General features: G+C 41.7%; 1 protein-coding gene across 1 annotated transcript in view; it reads left to right on the forward strand.

Moving 5' to 3' along the window:
• esr2b (estrogen receptor 2b) overlaps window positions 1-17419 on the forward strand; it is a 39601-nt gene extending 22182 nt beyond the window's left edge. The window contains exons 7-10 of the mRNA XM_084045520.1: window positions 1963-2096; window positions 11931-12114; window positions 13083-13412; window positions 14504-17419. Coding sequence (XP_083901646.1) covers window positions 1963-2096; window positions 11931-12114; window positions 13083-13412; window positions 14504-14624 — 769 coding nt within the window. The 3' untranslated portion in view covers window positions 14625-17419. The remainder of the gene's footprint in view (window positions 1-1962; window positions 2097-11930; window positions 12115-13082; window positions 13413-14503) is intronic.
• Window positions 17420-18994: the final 1575 nt, after the last annotated feature.

An 18994-nucleotide genomic window follows, 5' to 3' on the forward strand; every position in this document is an offset into this window, starting at 1 on the left:
AAGAAAGCAAGAAAAGTTTTCTTTAACATTAGATTGGACGGGCCTGGGTTTGCTGTGATCACATTATATCCGGATCTATTCTTCTCCAGAAGTCATAGGATCACTCATAGGTTGGCGAACAGCACCATCTAGCGTAAACACTGAAAACACGGTTTGGACGTGTGACACTGAATGAGTTAATCTGTGAAGTTTTCATTTGGTGTATGCACCATGATTTTATTGTCTCTCCTTTCACAACTGGAACACATTAAATGATATCAAGCGAAAAGCAAATGTCAGCCTGCGACGGGCGCACAGAGCGCATGGATGCATATATATAGGCAGCAAGAGCACTCACATTTAACTAAGCCATACTCAATGTGAGGTTTCTTTCTCTTTCGGTCTCACCGCTTAATGCACGGAAAATAGCACTGCATCTTGCGCTGATCTTAAAGGGAATGGCAGCGGATACTTTGATTGGATTGATTAAAGTAACGCCCAAACACACCCATGACTAATTCAGGGCCGTTTTACCGCGTAGCGTCTTAAATTAAGGAATAAGACTGGCTGTAGTTCCCGCAAGACCCGCATAATGGTGCCCTCAGAGTGCTATAGTTAAAACATATAATCAATCATAGAAGGTTAAAAGCAGGGTTTAAAAATGTCAAGCACAAAAGAATATTGCTGACTGTAGTTACACAACAATTTAATATGAAAAGGCCTTCCTAAATAAAAAAGATTTTTAGGCCAATGGTGTAACTTGCATATCACTTCTGCTAGCTAATGTTATAACTTCGTCACTTGAGCTGTCGAATGGTATAATTTCACTTCACTTGGCTAATGGTGTAACTTAATCTCTTTTATGTCAATTATCTAATTTATGTGCACCCGTTTAAGAGTTTCTACTGCGTTGTTTCTTTCCTATTCTGCTCTGTTTCACTTCTACTCTGCGCGCCCCCTATAAAAAACCTCCTTCAAAACCACTCTAAAAGAGCACTTACAGGTGGCTGCAATTTGGAACTGGCCCCTGTAAAAAGTTTAAGCTTATAACCAGAAATGCAATCAATCAATCAATACTGTATATTATAGTATGTGTAGTATATTCAGGATTGATTCATGAATGAGAATGAGAGAATTATTTAATAAGTCAACACTAGGCATTAATTAGATTATGTCTCATATGCTCTCATTTGTAAAAACAAAACAAAAAAAAACTTTCACAACTGGAACTGACATGATTGGTACAGTATGTGTTGCAGTGACTCTGGCCTGGGTTAGGGTGACTGTGTGTGTGTGTGTGTGTGTGTGTGTGTGTGTGTGTGCGCGTGTGTGTGCGTGCGTGTGTGTGTGTGCGTGCATGCAAGTAATGAATGGGGCAAAGTGCGATGGCCTGGAGTGACGGATTCACCGGCCTTGATATGAATCCTAAAACATACACTCAAGTTGTTACGGATTGGACATGCTGCTCTGTGCACAATCTGTTATTGTTTTGTTATCTAATGTTGTGTGTCTGTGTCAGTTTGTGCACAAGCATACCTCCATTCTTTTTACATGTGTGTTTTTTGCGTGTATGCACATGTGTTGCATGTGCATGTATTTGCATGCAAAATAACTAGAGAATGAGTGAGAGAAGAGTGTGTGTTTGTGTGTTTGTATTCTTGCGAAGAAGCTTACGCTGTAAGATTACAGTACACTAACCTTGGTGTGTTTTCATAACATGGACTTATTTTTCTGTGTCCAGTGATTGTTAGTAGTTGTTCACTGTCTCTTTGGATGGTCCCCCCCAAAAAACCCTCCTGGGCAACAACAATCCTTCATCTTCTTGTTAAAAAGGATGACATTAAAAAGTTACTAATACATGAATAAATTGTAATGCATTAGATGTTGCATATCTGTAGATGTGTCCGTTTAGGACTGTGGGTGTTGATAAAGAATATCATGTAATGTATTCTCTCATTCGACCTCTCCTGTCCTGTCCTGTAGGGAGGAGGGTCATTGTGTGGAAGGGATAATGGAGATCTTTGACATGCTGCTGGCAGCCACTTCTCGTTTCCGGGAGTTAAAGCTACAGCGTGAGGAGTACGTGTGTCTCAAAGCCATGATCCTCCTCAACTCTAGTGAGTATCTTTACTGATACACGCACGCACGCACGCACGCACGCACGCACGCACGCACGCACGCACGCTCGCTCGCTCACTCACTCACTCACTCACTCACTCACTCACTCACTCACACGTATTGACACACACACACACACACACACACGCACACGCACACGCACACACGTATTCACACACACAGAGAGAGCTGATGCACATATGCACGTGCACACTTTTTCCCCCAAGATTATTTTTGGCCATTGTATTGCTTTATTTAGATAGGAGAGTGTAAAGGGGAAATCGAGGGGAGAGAGGAGACTTGAGACATGACGGGAGCTGGATTCAGGTCCTCCTGCTGACTGAGCCACCAGGCACCCCACACACAAAGTTTTTACTCACTCTTAGCACATTCCCTGCCAGGTATTAATTCATTAATTATGTAGCTTCTGCCAGGGTTTTTTACCTTATATTGACGATCTTTGCAGAGCCACGGGAGCCGTGATGTGTGCGTGGATGTAAACAAAGCATGTCTGGGGGATAGAGGAGGGTCTGATCTATCCACCAGAGAAAACATTTTGTAACCGCGATCGGCCATTCTGTCCCAGTCGGCTATTGTATAACAGCCGATTTTCACCCAAAAAAGAGAAATAAGAAAAGAGAAGAAGGAGTGGACGGGAGTGTCATTCTTTGGGAGGACCTCACACCTGTCCATCCCTTCTTTCAGGGTCCTAGGATCATTCCTAAGTTGCGTTAGAGCGGCCTCTTGTGGAATTAAAAAAAAAAACATTTGACGGAGATCTCCGTCAATGACAGGGAATGTGTTAACTCCGAGTAAATATCTCCTTTTTTTCCGTTTCCTATATAAAAAAAAATATATATATATATATGTATATATACTAGAAGTTCGGGCCGCTACGCGGCCCGAACGTCTAGCGTGACGCGTCGTTCACTTTGCAGTGCCACCTTACAGGCACCTCACAGTGTGAGAGAGAGTTTTGTGCTCTCCTAAATCCACGGCAGGCTTTGAAAGTACCCACTTCAGAAAGAGGTGACGTGCATCACCTCTCCAATGACCAAAACCCACTATGGAAGCCGTCGAACTGGTGCGATCTGACGGCATCCTAGAATTTATAGGTAGGATGTGATGTCATGCGTGATGTCATGCTGTCGTGAGATTATTTATCACTATGGAAGCCGTCGAACTGGTGCGATCTGACGGCATCCTAGAATTTATAGGGACGACCGTCTCATCGTGATGTCAGATTACGTCACACTGGCGTGATGTCAGGGTCGTGAGATTACGTCACACTGGCGTTGTGTCCATATTCGGGACGACCGTCTCATCGTGATGTCAGATTACGTCACACTGGCGTGATGTCAGATTACGTCACACTGGCCACATACAACGTTCGTACATACAGACAACCGACATGGCGCAGGATTCAAATTGTATATATACTAGAAGTTCGGGCCGCTATGCGGCCCGAACGTCTAGCGTGACGCGTCGTTCACTTTGCAGTGCCACCTTACAGGCACCTCACAGTGTGAGAGAGAGTTTTGTGCTCTCCTAAATCCACGGCAGGCTTTGAAAGTACCCACTTCAGAAAGAGGTGACGTGCATCACCTCTCCAATGACCAAAACCCACTATGGAAGCCGTCGAACTGGTGCGATCTGACGGCATCCTAGAATTTATAGGTAGGATGTGATGTCATGCGTGATGTCATGCTGTCGTGAGATTACGTCACACTGGCGTTGTGTCCATATTCGGAGTGATGCAACGTACATACAACGTTACAACGTACATACTGACAACCGACATGGCGCAGGATTCAAATTGTATATAAGATAGGTAGGATGTGATGTCATGCTGTCGTGAGATTACGTCACACTGGCGTTGTGTCCATATTCGGGACGACCGTCTCATCGTGATGTCAGATTACGTCACACTGGCGTGATGTCAGATTACGTCACACTGGCCACATACAACGTTCGTACATACTGACAACCGACATGGCGCAGGATTGAAATTGTATATATAGATAGATAAGATAAGATATATATATATATATATATATATATATATATATATATATATATATATATATATATATATATAATTTCAAAAGATTTTAAAAAGTTCAAACAAAAAAAGTCACAACTTTTTGTCAATTAACACATTCCCTGCAGGTATTAATTAATTCATTATTTAGCTTCTGCCAGCGTTTTTAACCTTGTTTTGACGATCTTTGGCGAGCCACAGAAGCCACGACGTGCATGCGGATGTAAACAAAAAGTGTCCGGGGGGTGGGGGAGGTCTCGTCTATCCACTGGAACAACATTAATATTTTCAGTATTTCAGGAATAATCTAATAATTTCCATTAAAAAATGGTGAAAGTAGTGAAAATAGCAGATTCACAAGCTCGCAACACGGCGCGAAGCGTGCATGTGGAGCAGTGTACTTAGGCTAAGTATATACGCACGCACTCACATATACACACACATACAGTACACACTCGCTTTCTCTCTCTTGCAGAGAAATCTCTGTCAGAGTGTGTATTTTTCATGCGCAGTAGCAATCACCGCTTCATTGTATTTTTGACAAAATGAAAACAAATCCTGATGCACTCCACTCTATCCTCCTACTGAATACTGAGAAAGGCAGAAGTTCTGGGTCTATGAGAAAAGGGTTTATTCTGAAATGGCTTTAGGTCTAATGGCAAGACATATGACCCCAAATCAAGTAATGGTTATATAATGAGGTGACTGACGAGGTCACATTGGCCTGACTCAGACTGTTTGTGATGGCATGATTGCATTCAGTTTTAGTATTAGTGTAGTTTTGTAGCACGTTAACTTAATAAGTTCAGCTCACCAAACAAGAGCTTGGGAAAATGAGAAAGCAAAGCCTAAAACCACACAAAACAATAATATGCAGACATAATATTATATTTTCTGTATATTATAACAAAAATAACATGCATTAAAGGATCTACACCATGAATTTAAAAAATAATAATATTTAATATCATATTGTTTATGTCCCTCAAACGTCTTTCAAAAGGTTTGAGCCTAAATAAGCATCAGATATACTCATTCCAACTAACTTCTCTCTGGCTTATAAAGCACTTTCACCTGCAATACCACATTGTCCTGTTTGGCATGGGGCGCTATTGAGCCAGTTTGTATGCATGTTATCTCCTGGTTCTGTGTGGAAAAAGTAAAAAAAAAATAATAATGAAAAAATATATATATATATATTATTTTTTTTGGTTGGAACTGAAAAACGGGAGGGATTGTACCCTGACGTGACGTCACGTCAGGGTGAAAATCAGTTTGGCCTGTTTTGAGACCAATTTACAGAAAACCCAAGATTTGCTGTGAAAGCCTGAGTGTTCAAACTGGGGTAGTTTTGGGGATAGAAGAGAGGTAGGGGAGACCAAAAACACACAAAAAAGAAGTAAAGGTTAAAATTCATGGTGTAGTCCCTTTAAATCAGTGCTTCTCAAAGTGGGGTCCAGGGACCCTCGGGGTAACTTGGTAACTCTAAAATACTGCAGCTAACGTTCTTACTAGAATCAGAAAATATGACCATATTACCCCTGTTCTAGCCTCACTGCACTGGCTACCTGTGGCATTAAGAACTGATTTTAAAATATTGTTTGTTTTTAAATCACGGAACGGCATTGAGCCTATATTTCTGACCTTCTGTCCCCTTACCTCCCCCCCTGCAACCTTAGATCGGCAGACCAGCTGTTACTCACGGTCCCCATTGTCAAGGCTTGTAACAGAAGGGGATAGATAATTTGCTGTAAGGGCTCCACATTTGTAGACAGGCTACCTTACTTTAAACTCTTCTTAAGACTCACTTCTATGAGGCCTTTAAGGAGGGCCTTTCAGGCAAGCAGCAAGTGGAGCCTGCAGTACCACCACGACCAAAGACACCATCACGTCGTAGTGAAATGTTTGGAGTGGGGGAGTCTGGTGCAACACTCAGGTCCTGGACCTGGTGAGACGAAGGAGGGGCCCGGACAGGAGGCCATGCACAGAGCCTAGTCCCTCCACGTGCCAGAGCCTCCCCCGGTCCCGGGAGTGTAGTTTCGGAGAAGCGGATTGAGGGGCCCTGTCTTTCCCTAAGAGGACTGACCGTGGGTAGCTACTGGGATGCAAGACCCGAAATACCCGTCGACTCCAGGCTACAACACTGATCCCAGGTGCATCCACGTGATGTTTTTTATCTATAGAATGGCTTTTCACTAGAGGATTGGACAATGGACTCTGTGTTCATTTGAGGACACTATTGTATTGCCTCTATGTTTGTCTCCGCCAGGCCAAAGGCGTGGCCGAGACTATGTTTTGACCCTATCTGTCCGTCCGTCCGTCCGTCCGTCCGTGTGTGTGTGTCCGTCCGTCTGCGGACAGCTAATCTCCGGCACCGTTGGCCCGATCACACGACTCTCCTAGAAGGAATCAACGGATGTGACGTCATCCCAAAAAGCGTCACTTCCATCCGCTCCAAAGATTTGGAGAAAAACACTTCTAGCTCTGATTTTTTATTTTGGGTAACTCTGATGCACTGATGATTTGGATGCATAGTAGTACCCCCCCCCCCTAAAACATGATCATCAGGTATTATGATTATACTAAGAGGAGGATTTTTTTCAAAAAAGTGTACAGAAAGTGTTAAAATTATATTTTTATGTGGACACGCCTCCAGCTCATTAAGTATACCTGGTTCTCACCTTAGCACCTCCCACCTGAACAAGTCCCTCCGCCTCCTCCTACAAGACCACCCACCTGTCCCTCCTCATCCTCATGAAACTGAGGCCACTGCCCATTGCCCTTCCCAGTTGTTTATACAATTATGAAATGTTTAGCATCAAAATCAGTGTAACCAGTTGAAACCTATACATTGGCTATTTGAAAATAACAGATCTACAAGCTCACAGTGTGTCGCATTGTGACGCGTTGTGAGCTTGTAGAACTGCTATTTTCAAATATCCAAGTGGAGTGGGGCGTCTTTCCCGTGAAAATTACGTCATCCGTCCGGAAAACAGAAACGGAAATGCACCGGTTTCCTGTTTGGCCCGGAACTACCGCTCTAGTAACAAAAAGGAATTTCACGCTGTTTTTATGGCTTTATAGGATTTGGAGATGGAACAGCAAAAGAAAACGCAGCTCACGGTAACTAAAGCCCCACTGGCTAAGAGAAACGATCCGCAGATAGTATAAAACAATTAAAAGACCGCTTTTTGCAGGACTCCGCTAAAGATCTGCAATGACGGTAGTGACCAGCAGAGGTTGCTAAAAATCGTTATTTTTGGACCTACCTTGTATTGCTTTAATAATAATGTTTATTTATTCTTCCAGCAAATTTCGTCCCATAATGGTGCCCGCACGGTTGACACAAAAACGTGCGGCTCAGCCGGGACAATTGGGCTATTACATTTCTTGCCGCTACGCGTTACCACAACAACGTAATATGCAAGAAAAGATGCCAAAACCCCCCTTGACTTTCAATGGGCCCAAACAGAAAAGTGCGGTTCTGGAATCCCTAGGGGTCATTGAGGTCTTCCCAGGGGGGGCCCAGGTAAATGATTGCTGACTCTGAGAGTGGATGGGTTTCTAGGGGGTCCATCGTTGGTTCTCAAAGTGCGGTCCAGGGACCCCCACGGGTCCTTGAGGTCTTCCCAGGGGGCCCCAGGTAAATTATTGCTGACTCTGAGAATGGATGTTCCTGGGGGGGTTCATCTGTCCCAGTGGTTATCAAAGTGCGGTCCGGGGACCCCCAGGGGTCCTTGAGGATTTGCCAACTCCAGTAAATCTGTACGCACACACACATACATACATACACACACGAAAATAGCCGATCTACAAGCTGTGAGCACACACACACACACACACACACACACACACACACACACACACACACACACACACACACACACACACACACACACACACACACACACACACAATAAAATTACTTAAAATGAGTTAAAATACTTAAGTCCTTAACTCTCTCAGTGCCAATGAAATAAAAAAATATGTTCATACTGTGCCAGCAATTTTTCAAAAGTAAAAAAAAAGTGCTAAGGAAGCGAGATACAGCCCTTTTCAGTTATACAGTTAAACAAGGAGTGGATGGAGCTGCAAATCTTCAGATAATGATATCTTGGGTTCTGAACATTTATTTCCAAAAAAAATAAAATAATAATATATATATATATTTTTTTTTAACTCAGGATTTTTCGTTCTTGGCACTGAGGACATTCAGAAAAAACTCGGGATATCTCGTTGTGTGGCACTGAGAGAGTTAACAGTTGTTTAAATGAGTATACATACTCAAAACTACTTACAATGAGTAAAAAATGTTAAAAATGCATAGAATGAGTAAAAATACCTAAGTTAGAATCAGTAAAAAATACTTAAAAGTTGTTAAAATTAGTAAAAATACTTAAGTTGTTAAAATGAGTATAAATACTTAAAAGTTGTGAGAATCAGTATAAAATACTTAAAAGTACATGAACTGAGTAAAGATACTTAAAAGATGTTAAAATGAGTAAAAAATACTCAAAGGTTGTTTGAATGATTAAAGAATATTTCAATCAATCAAAGGAAGTTAAAACACTTAGCGAGCGGCAGGCACACTTAAAACTTAAAACTATTTTTTTGTTTCTAGTTGACCTAGTACAGTCAAACATTGTGTTCTCCTAGAGGTCACGGTGCCCTCTACCCTCAACCCTCCTGTCACAAATCACCAGGTTTGGTTCAGGTGACTGACCTGTCTGTATGCGTGTCCTGACAAAGTTCACTACTCCTAATCACAAACACATACTGTACAATGTATTTTAGTCATCTCTATAGTCTTCTCTATAGAGGTCCTGTTTTATGGGAGAAAATATATTTTGAGGTTCCATTAATCAAATTGACAGTGGTTTCCAGGATCCAAAATATAATTTGAAATACTTTTGTGGGACATTTTTGTATCCTTTGAAAAAGATAATTCCACATTTTTGCAGTACAACACACATGCACATACACACACACACAACCCCTGACAGACTCCATGTTGACTCGGCTCCGTTGCAGCTGCAGGGAACAAAAAACTAAAAGTACAAATTGTGCAAGAAGTGAAATGGAGTCTGAAGAGCCAGGAGAACAGGGAGTGGATTACAGATTTATGAATTTGGACAGATGGAAAGTATGGCTCAACTCCTCGGTCCTTCTGTCCTTGCCATGGGAGAATGGATAGGCTTGATAAAGGATCTCTGCTCTACTGCCCTCTGCTGTGTCGCATAGAATAATAGATTTGATATATGCCTATGTGATAATGGTTATTTTAATTGGGTTAAAGCCCTGCTAGTGGCGTGGCTTTAACCCTGGCGTCTCTGTTGGGCCTGTCCGTTCAGGTGACATTTATTTTTTTATTTTTTTAAAGTCACGATACGAGGCACTGTGAGCTTGTAGATCCAAATGTGTTTAAATGGTTATGGATAATGATGTTGGTCGTATGTCCATCTGTCCACCACTTGGTCACAACTCACAAGCAACGTTATCTTTAAATCTAATGGCTAGTATACCATGAAATTTGTTGTGTACCGTCGCAAGTAAAAGACGTCTAGGAAGTGTCAACGCCTTCTGCCACCTGAGTGAGCCAGCACACGCTTAGTTGTAGAGTTTGGAGACTGTTGAGCCGAGGAAACTGAGAGCCAAGAGGATCTTTTAAACTTAGTCTTATAAGGGAAAGCATGCACATAGAGATATTTGTACAGAGTTCATGTGCACCCCAGTAAGGAAGACATTGCATTAATGTTTCATCCGCACTAAACGGACCGCCTATGTACAAAACGGCTCATGGTTGGACTTTAGGGTCAGCAGCCTTACTCCTCCACCCCATTTCAGTTGTCAATTGTTTGACTCCGCTACATTATTTATGGCTAGTCGCCAAATTAGAGAGTTTGGTGGAATGTGAATCCAAAGTCATTTGTGGTCCTTGTTTGGATTACAAAAGTAGGACAATTTAGCTCTGTATACAAGATGAGTCTCACCTAAACGGATGTATCTCTAACAATGGCAGAAATGTGCAAAAGTTTGTGGCAATGCTGTGTTTGCACAGTGTCATGTAAATATGTAAACATACACCAGCTGCACTTCTTTATATTTTGCCATGTTTATCTGAGAGAATAACAGAGACAACGTTGGTCTCTCTTTTCATTTAGAATCAACTTTATTGTCACATCATTTGTTTACAGATGTAAAGAAGTGGGTGAATTAGTTTTTGCATTTTGTTGTTTTCTAGAAAGGGAGAAGAAGAAAAAGGAGGTGTGGGGGGCTAACAATAAATAAGCATGTTAAAGAGAACATAAAAAAGATCAAAAACGATATACACATATATAAGCATAGCATAAGGCCAGTATATACATGAGGTTAAGCCTAAGGTGCGAAAGTGGTAACACATAGCGGCAGGTATGTGTATGATTAGAAATAAGGTGCAAAAAAACCACACAAACTGTCATCCGTATTTACTTAACTTTTCACATGCAACCATGACTCTATGCGTATTATGAGATGTAATGTTTGTTATTTTATAAGCTGCCCGAGTAAGACTTTTCCTACATTGACTTTTCCTACATGTTTACTCCACAAGTTAATATTCCGGTCAACCAATTTACACGTTTCGTTTACAGCCAGTTCTTTTTGCTTGGAACTTGGTTATCAATGCCAAGCGAGCGGACTGCCATGAAACTTACGGAGTGCCCATAGGATAATCCCTACTGGTATTGGTGGCCAATTGCCTTTGCTATAGCGCCACCGTTAGGCCACTTTGTTATCGCAAAATCTAATGGTCATATTGCCATGGAATGTGTAGAGTGCATTCATGCTTTCTGAAGGATGCTTGGCTGCTAGTAGGCAGCCTGCAGGATGTGACTGTTAACCGTATGGCCGTTCCTCTAGCGCCACCCTTTGGCCAACATTTACATTTGGGTGTAATGAGCAGCGCAGGGCTGCTTAGACCCGTAGTATTGTTTGAGACAGACAGTCTTTCTTAGACGCAACAGGGGAGGAAATTCCTTGCTGCCTGCTTATTCATCCTCTAGACTCAGAGTCTAGACAGTAACAAATGCCTTAAAGTGCCAGTTCAATGTCGATGCCAAGGTCATTGTTGATTGGTTCACAATATATATCGTCCTCTTTGATCTGTTCACAATTTTTATTCTAAACCACATGAAAATAAACTTGGGCCCAGTCCCTGGTTACCAAATGCAGAATTCCTTTCCTGAATGATGAAAAGTAAGAAAAACTACTATCCCAGTAGTTCTCAAAGTGGGGTCCATGGTGTTGAATGTTTAACGGACCACAATGGGGAACAAGCCTCTGGCTTTTTGTGTCATCCATTTGGCATGTTTTTAACTACTGCCTGTACCTTTAATGAGTTTAATCCATTAAGACCGGGAACGCATCTGTGTCATTTCAAGATTTCTTTGGCCATTTAAAAATAGCAGATATACAAGCTCATAGCGCAGCACCGAGTGCCGCGCGATGAGCTTGTAGATCTGCTATTTTTTGAAAAATCGAGAAAATGTGTGCAAATCTTTGAATATATATATATTTTTTTAAAGCACTCCAATATTGGCTTCTGGGGTTCCTGGAACAATATATTTTGAGATGGGGGTCCGTGACCAATTACATATCATTTTGGGTGTCCTTGACATGAAAACGTTTGAGAACCACTGATATTATAGCAACAAACGGTTTTCAGAAAACTCTTCGGATTTAGAAGACATTTATAGATGTGTTACCGGATTGAATGGGTTAAAGATATCTCTCTCTCTCTCTCCCTCTCTTGCAGACACGTGCAATAGTCCTCCGGAGACGACAGAGGAGTTGGAGAGCAGGAACAAGCTGCTACGGCTGCTGGATTCAGTGATCGATGCCCTGGTCTGGGCCATCTCCAAGCTGGGCCTGTCCTCCCAGCAGCAGACTCTACGACTCACACACCTCACTATGCTACTGTCACACATCAGACATGTCAGGTACCCATAACCAGGGTTGGAAGGGTTACTTTTTAAAAGGAATCCCCTACAGTTACAAATTACGTGCTAAACATTGTAGTCATTAACGTAATCCGAGTACCCAAATTTAAAAATAACTTCTAGTTACTTTCAGTTACTTTTGGATTACTTTTAAAAGAAGATAAAACATGTTTTACCATTGATAGACAAGAATGTTGAGCATATGAAATTAAGATAAGGACAACAGAAATATGGTTAAGGTAATTTAATTGTTCAAAATGTGACCTCTCTGAACAGTGAACAGTTACATTACTGTAGTGTCATTGTGTCAACCAATAACACATCATAACAAAATGCATCGTGACCTACAGTACCAATCACCGTGCCAGATGCCATTACCTTTAAGAGAAGACTGCGCTAGCCATTATCCCCAATCCAATATATGCTCTCCTATCTCCCTGTCTGCAGTGTTGCCTGGTCTGATTATTATAAGCCACATTGGGCTTGTTTTTCTGAAGTTGCTTGTAAATAATGGTAGAACGGTTGTGAGCTTGTAGATCGTCTATTTTCAAATAGCCAACATATATATATATGCACATTGTTTAATGGACGACATATATAGGTTTGAAGTGCTCATGTGGCCTATTATAGTCGCTTCTTTTGGGCTTGTTTTCATAGACCTGGTTGCTTATTAAGGTTCTGTATCTTCGCCCAGATGGCATGAGTTGTAAGTAGCGATACAGGGGATGATCAGTGTCATTTGTTATTGTAAGTGCTAAGCGTGTGATGGCCTTATTTATCATATCAGAAAGTGTGGGTGTGGGAAGTCCGATAATCTTGGAAGAAATCTTCCTGAAAAGTTTGTTTCTGTTAGGCATGGAAAGTAAAGTGTAAAAACATGCGGAACAAAACAACAGAACAGGTTGAATAATGCTTTTGCACATGTCAGGTGACTGATGATCGATCTCCTCTCTCCTGCGTCTCCTCAGTAACAAAGGCATGGACCACTTGTCCACCATGAAGAGGAAGAATGTGGTCCTCGTCTACGACCTCCTCCTTGAGATGCTGGATGCCAACACCTCCAGTAGCAGCCACATGCCCTCCTCTCCCCCTCCTGCTCCTCCTACCGGCTCCAACCACTACCCGGAGCCGCAGTCCCAGTCTGGGCCCCAGCAGGCTGCCTCAGAATCACAGGGCCCAGGCCAGGCCACGGTCCTTCCCTATCCCCCCACTGAGACACCCATCCTGGACACGCATCTCCATCGTCCTCTACAACCACCCAGCTCCCAGGTGGATCACATGACGTTGGAGAGCAATGAGTGAGTTGTGGCTTACATCCACTGAGGTTATGGTTATTAGAAGAAAAGAAAAGAAAAAAAACTTCCAGTAGTTTTCAGTGTTTTTCTGCCGTTTCCCTAAGCCAGTCTGCAGTGTTCTGACTGGCTGGCTAGTTGGTTGTCAATTCTAGACTCACAACTAACATTGTGGATTTGCAGACAAGAGTAATGGTGCACATTAAAACTAGGCTCTGAGACGTCCCTGCGCTGGCTTTCACTTTCGCTTTGCTACACCTTCCTGAGATTAAACCTGCTAGTCCATCTGGTTGCCACAACCACTGTACCATTTGATTCGAAAAACAGGAGGTAAAATTGTCTGGAATGATGTATGTGTGGATGCACAAAATGTGTACTACATAAATAGTGTTTCATACTTGACTGAGTAATAATTCTGCAAGGAAAGGACATCACCTTGGTTTTGTACAATATTCATGGGGGAAATGTAACTTGACACACAGACGCTTCCACATGCTGTCCTGAATCCCAATGTTGTCAACAAACAGACCAGCTAATCTGACAGTCCATCCACCCATCTATCTATGTGTCCATGCATGCGTTCATTCGTATCGTAGATCATCACTCAATCATCAGTCATTATCTAGCCAGCCATTAGCCAACCAAGTGGTTTCCAAACATTTTAGCTCAAGACCCAAAAGACAAATTTGATGTCTTCGCGATTCGCCACATACAGTAATATGGTCAGTTTGCACTCTTCAGAAATTCTCCACATATTCTTCACAGACGTTTACCACTGCACAAGGGCTTTCCAGAACCACCGATCCCCCTGATATGCCCATATATACTGATAACATCAGGGAGCTCGATATATGGACATAAAATGGACACAGACAGACGGGTACAACGGTTCCTCTGACAACGGGTATAATGGGTATTGCATAACATTGTGGGGGCATGCATTCCCTATTTGCATCGTTCCCTACTGGCATCGTTCCAGAGTATGTCTAGTATATAAAAATAGGGGGATATTTGGGTCCTGACCCACTGTATGGGAAACGGTGACCTAGACAGCCAGTCCACCAGCCATTAGCTAACCAACTGCTCCTGTCTTCCAGTTACCTGCAACCAGCTCAGTGGGCAGGGGAGGCCGGTCACCTGCCCCCCTCTGTGGAAGACACCAACGGCTACATCATCACAGAGCATGTTCACATTAGGACTGTCAGTTTTCCTCTGTAATCCCATTCGAATTTCAATGCTTTATTATTTTTAATATTCGAATATTTTATATAATATATCATTATATAATATAATTTATAGTTGTACAATAATAAACACCCACGTGCACACATACAAATGCTATAATAACAGGCTAAACAAAATAGTGAAACCAACTATATTAGTTAAGGTTTTTTTTTTTATAAGAGGATAGTAATATTAGGATTCAACTTCCTCAGACCACGCGTCCGAGGAAACGACGCACCTCGTCGAGTAAAACATTCCATTGACCAGATCTATAGGGGGCACAGTGGAGTAACTAAAAAATAATTCCCTCCGGTGTAATATTTTTTTTTCTGGCCAAAAAGTATATTTTAGACGGGTGGGGGGCTCAAAGTGTTCCCGCTAAGCAAAGTAGGCTTTCAACATCTTAAAACCGTCTTTGTTTTGGTGAGTAGCAAAAATTTTTTTTTTTTTTACTACAGTCGCGAGACTGCGCTACCGGGGGCAATGCCGAAAAGTCACATAGCGTTAAGGAGAACTCTTTCTAATGCTATGGACCAGAGCTACTGTTCTATCATAGCAAGATCCATCCGTTACGACCGCAGCCTACGTTTCCTAACGAGAACTCCATCCACGTCCCAAGCGCTGATAGCCACGTTGTAGCGACGTTGTTTTCATGTTAAATGCTGTGTATCGCTTGCGGCTCTCTCGTCTGTGACCCATTGCAGTGCTTCGAAATCACCGCTTTATGTCTGTGCGTTCCTGCCTAGTGCCTGTTTTTGCTTCGGTGTACAACGGTGTTGCATCAGCGACGCGTTGTGTGCTTGTAGAGAAGAGCTCCTCTACATTACAGACGGACAATGTTACATAAAAACTTTCGCTGTCGTCATAATTATTAAGGTTTTGTAACTTCCAAGTGAAGTTCATGAGGGGAAACTTTAAGGGAGGGAGGAGTCTTGCCTGCTTCTGCGCTGAACCGACGTGTGTCTCAGCGTAGACCAGACACACAGGCGCACGGTCGAGCGTGCACAACACATTGGGTGGTATGGCAGCGACGACGTTCTTAACTTTCTGTGTGCAGTGCATGCACTTAAACCTTATTGTTGATCATGCCTGACGTGATGAAAGCATTTGTTTTTGCATTGGTAGGTCAGGAAAAAGAAATATGAAAAACATATATATTTAAAAAAAAAACATTCAAATGGCAATTTTAGCATTCGAATGTAATAAAAAAAAATCACATTTGAAAAAAACTACTGCGCATGAGCTTGTACCATCCTACAGGGGTGTTTGGACTTAAAGGAGAGGCTAGAACCAGGGGCCAAATCTCAGAAAAACAGACTGACAAGAAAGAGGGAAAGGTGGGGGGAGGGGTAAATATTCTGCTTTTGCGGCTCATAAGATGTCTTTGAATTTACGGCAACAAAAGGCAAAAGAGAAAAAAGTAACCCTAACCCTAACCCTTGAATTCGAGTGGGGACTTTTTAATTGACTGTATATTTTGTGTGTGTAATTCTTTCCCTTGTGAATGTGCACTTGGTGGTCACGAGTACATCTTTGCCAATCAAAATTGTGCTCTCTTTTGATATACAGTATTTGCATCTTTTTCAGCTATGTGTAACTTTTGAGAACACACCATGTTCTCAAAATAATCTTCAATAATATACTTACCCACTGGTGTATGTTGTCAACACACCTGATTTATGCTTAACCTGTAGTTGTGTGCCGGTGTCGCATTGTGAGATTATAGATCTGCTATTTTGGTATGCCACACCGGTGTGCAACTAAGTATAACTCAGGCTTTAACATCCACATCCGTACAGTCACATATTGCAATGCTTCAATGCTATAAACTGTGCTGTCTATGTATCAGATTGTGAAAACTACTGCTACTACTTAAACTGTACTATGCTTAGGTTTACATTCACTCTATCTGTGGCTCATGCATGCAAGCTCACAGTCACAAAAATACAGAACATGAACACGCAGCCATGGCATCATCTTGGTTACTGTCAAATTGTCAGAGGCTTGTTGTAATTTGGGGCTTTCCATTTGGAATTTGTTTTTTCCTACTCTTCTTTGTAAAGACGCATGTCTTTCAAGCTGCAACATTAGTGGCCTTTTATTGATATGACTGTTAACACTTTGCTCTGCTCCCTTTATCAGGGTAAATACAAGGCTGCATTACACAGGCATCAAAATACCACCTGTGGCAATCTGTAAATGGAATTGATATGGCTCGAATTATTACCTGAGTTCTCACCACTCAGTATTTCTCACAGAGGTTGTAAAAGTCTTGGCATTGTTTTTACGTTTGTTTGTTTTTGTTTTTAGTGATATCAATTTTGTACTAGCAAGTGATTCTTTGTTGAAACAAAGAAAAGGGAATATGATTTTCATATTCATTGGGTAGGGTCCCTACCTAATTCATATTGATAAACTATTGGCTATGATCAGAGGATTGGAAATCAATCCTTGTTTTTGTAAATATGGACTAAGCTCCCAAGTATGTGTTCATACTTGTGGTTTGTGCATGCACGTACATGAAGACACGCAAATCTCTGAACCTGGAAAGATATCCCTCTGTGACTTCTGCATGTATTTTACACACAGTCATCTTGGAGCCTTGATACACATGCAGAAAAAAATCTGTTTCTCACTGCGTTGTCTGCACACAAACAAACACTTTCATGTAGGTTATTTGTCAAATGTCAGAGGCTTGTCTTTCTCTGCTTGGAGAACTGTTTTTTTCTGTGTTACTGAACACTGTACACAGAACAACAATCACAACAAAGAATGCCAATCAAGAATGGTCAGCTAATTCATCCATTGAATAAGCATTAAACAAATTGAACTGTTCACACTGGTGTCTAAGTTAAAGTGTGGCTGTGAGGACCTTCCTTACTCAAACCATCAACACAGTGCAGGTTGCCTCTGTCATGGTCAGTATCATGTATCTAGATCTGTATAGGTTGTATATGGACGGATCCATGACAGGTTGAAACAGAGTAAAACACCAGATGCATGTGTGGTGTTTTACTCTGTTTTTACTCTGTTTTTCTGGTGTCTGATCCATGAGTGCTATGGTGCTAACTATGGTACTGACCATACTGATGAGCACCATGAATAACAGGTAAGCAACATTGTACTATAGCAAAACTGCATTTTTGTCTGTTATTGATAGCATAGCGCCCAAGAAGGTGGTGAGAGTCAGAGCCCGAATCTTTTATTACATTTAGTTTATTACATTATGAGCCGTTATTACATTGTGAGTTGCTGTAGCAACTCATAATGTAATAACTGCTCATAATGTAATACATTTACAGTAATAAAAGCTCATAATGTAATAAACTAAATGTTATAAAAGCTCATAATGTAATAATGTGACACATTAAGAACCTTGCGTAGCCCCTCATGTTATAACAGTGCATAATGTAATAACGGCTCAAATTGTTGTTTTTATTACAGTATGAGCTAATTATTACATTAGCTCATAATGACGTGAAGAGAAGAAGAGGTTCAGGGTAAGGAGTGAGTGAGGCTTGAACCCACACACCCAGAAACCCTTAAAATCAACACAGAAAGCATTGAATTTCAGGGCTACTGATGGCGCAGTGGACTAAGTCAGGGTCACAAGTACTAGCGTGGCTAATGGCTAGAGGACCTGTGTCGGTCAGATAGGTTACTCACTCAAGAGAGGGTGCAGGGAGTGGGCGCGGGGCTTCTTCCCCCCGTGGTTTCCAGACAATAAAGCGGAGGGGTTATAGAACAAATATAAACGGGCAGCTGAAATATTACAGAAAGATTGAGGGAGGGGCGGAGCTAGAGAGGAAGGGGTGGAGCTAGAGAGGCGGAGCTAGAGGGGGAAAGGGCGGAGCCAGAGAGGAAGAGGCGGAGCTAGAGAAAGGAAGGGGTGGAGCTAGAGGGGAAGGGGCGGTGCTAGAGAGACACTATAATATAGACACTGACACTATATATAATATAGACACTATATTATAGTGACACTAACACTATAATATAGAGACACTATAATATAGTGACACTAACACTATAATCTATAATATAGACACTATTAGTAAGTATGTTAGTTAGTTATATATTAGTATTATAAGTATATAGAAAAACAAGTTAAAACCGTTTCGGTGAAATAAATTTTACCGAAACGAAAATAACCAATCAACTCTAAATTGCCTGAAACGTACTCCTAACAGGTTTTTGGGGGGAGTATTTTGGCCTCCACACTTAGTGATTTTTTCGGATTTAACTTTCGTTTCGGTAGTGACACAATGGTGAAAAAATAAATTTACTAAGTCCAGAGCTCGATGAATGTTAGGGACCAAAAAAAGTCACTACAAAGTACTACCAATCAACTCTAAATTGCCTGAAAC

Source organism: Gymnoscopelus microlampas, assembly GCF_963454915.1.
Source record: "Gymnoscopelus microlampas genome assembly, chromosome: 20".
NCBI lineage: Eukaryota > Metazoa > Chordata > Actinopteri > Myctophiformes > Myctophidae > Gymnoscopelus > Gymnoscopelus microlampas.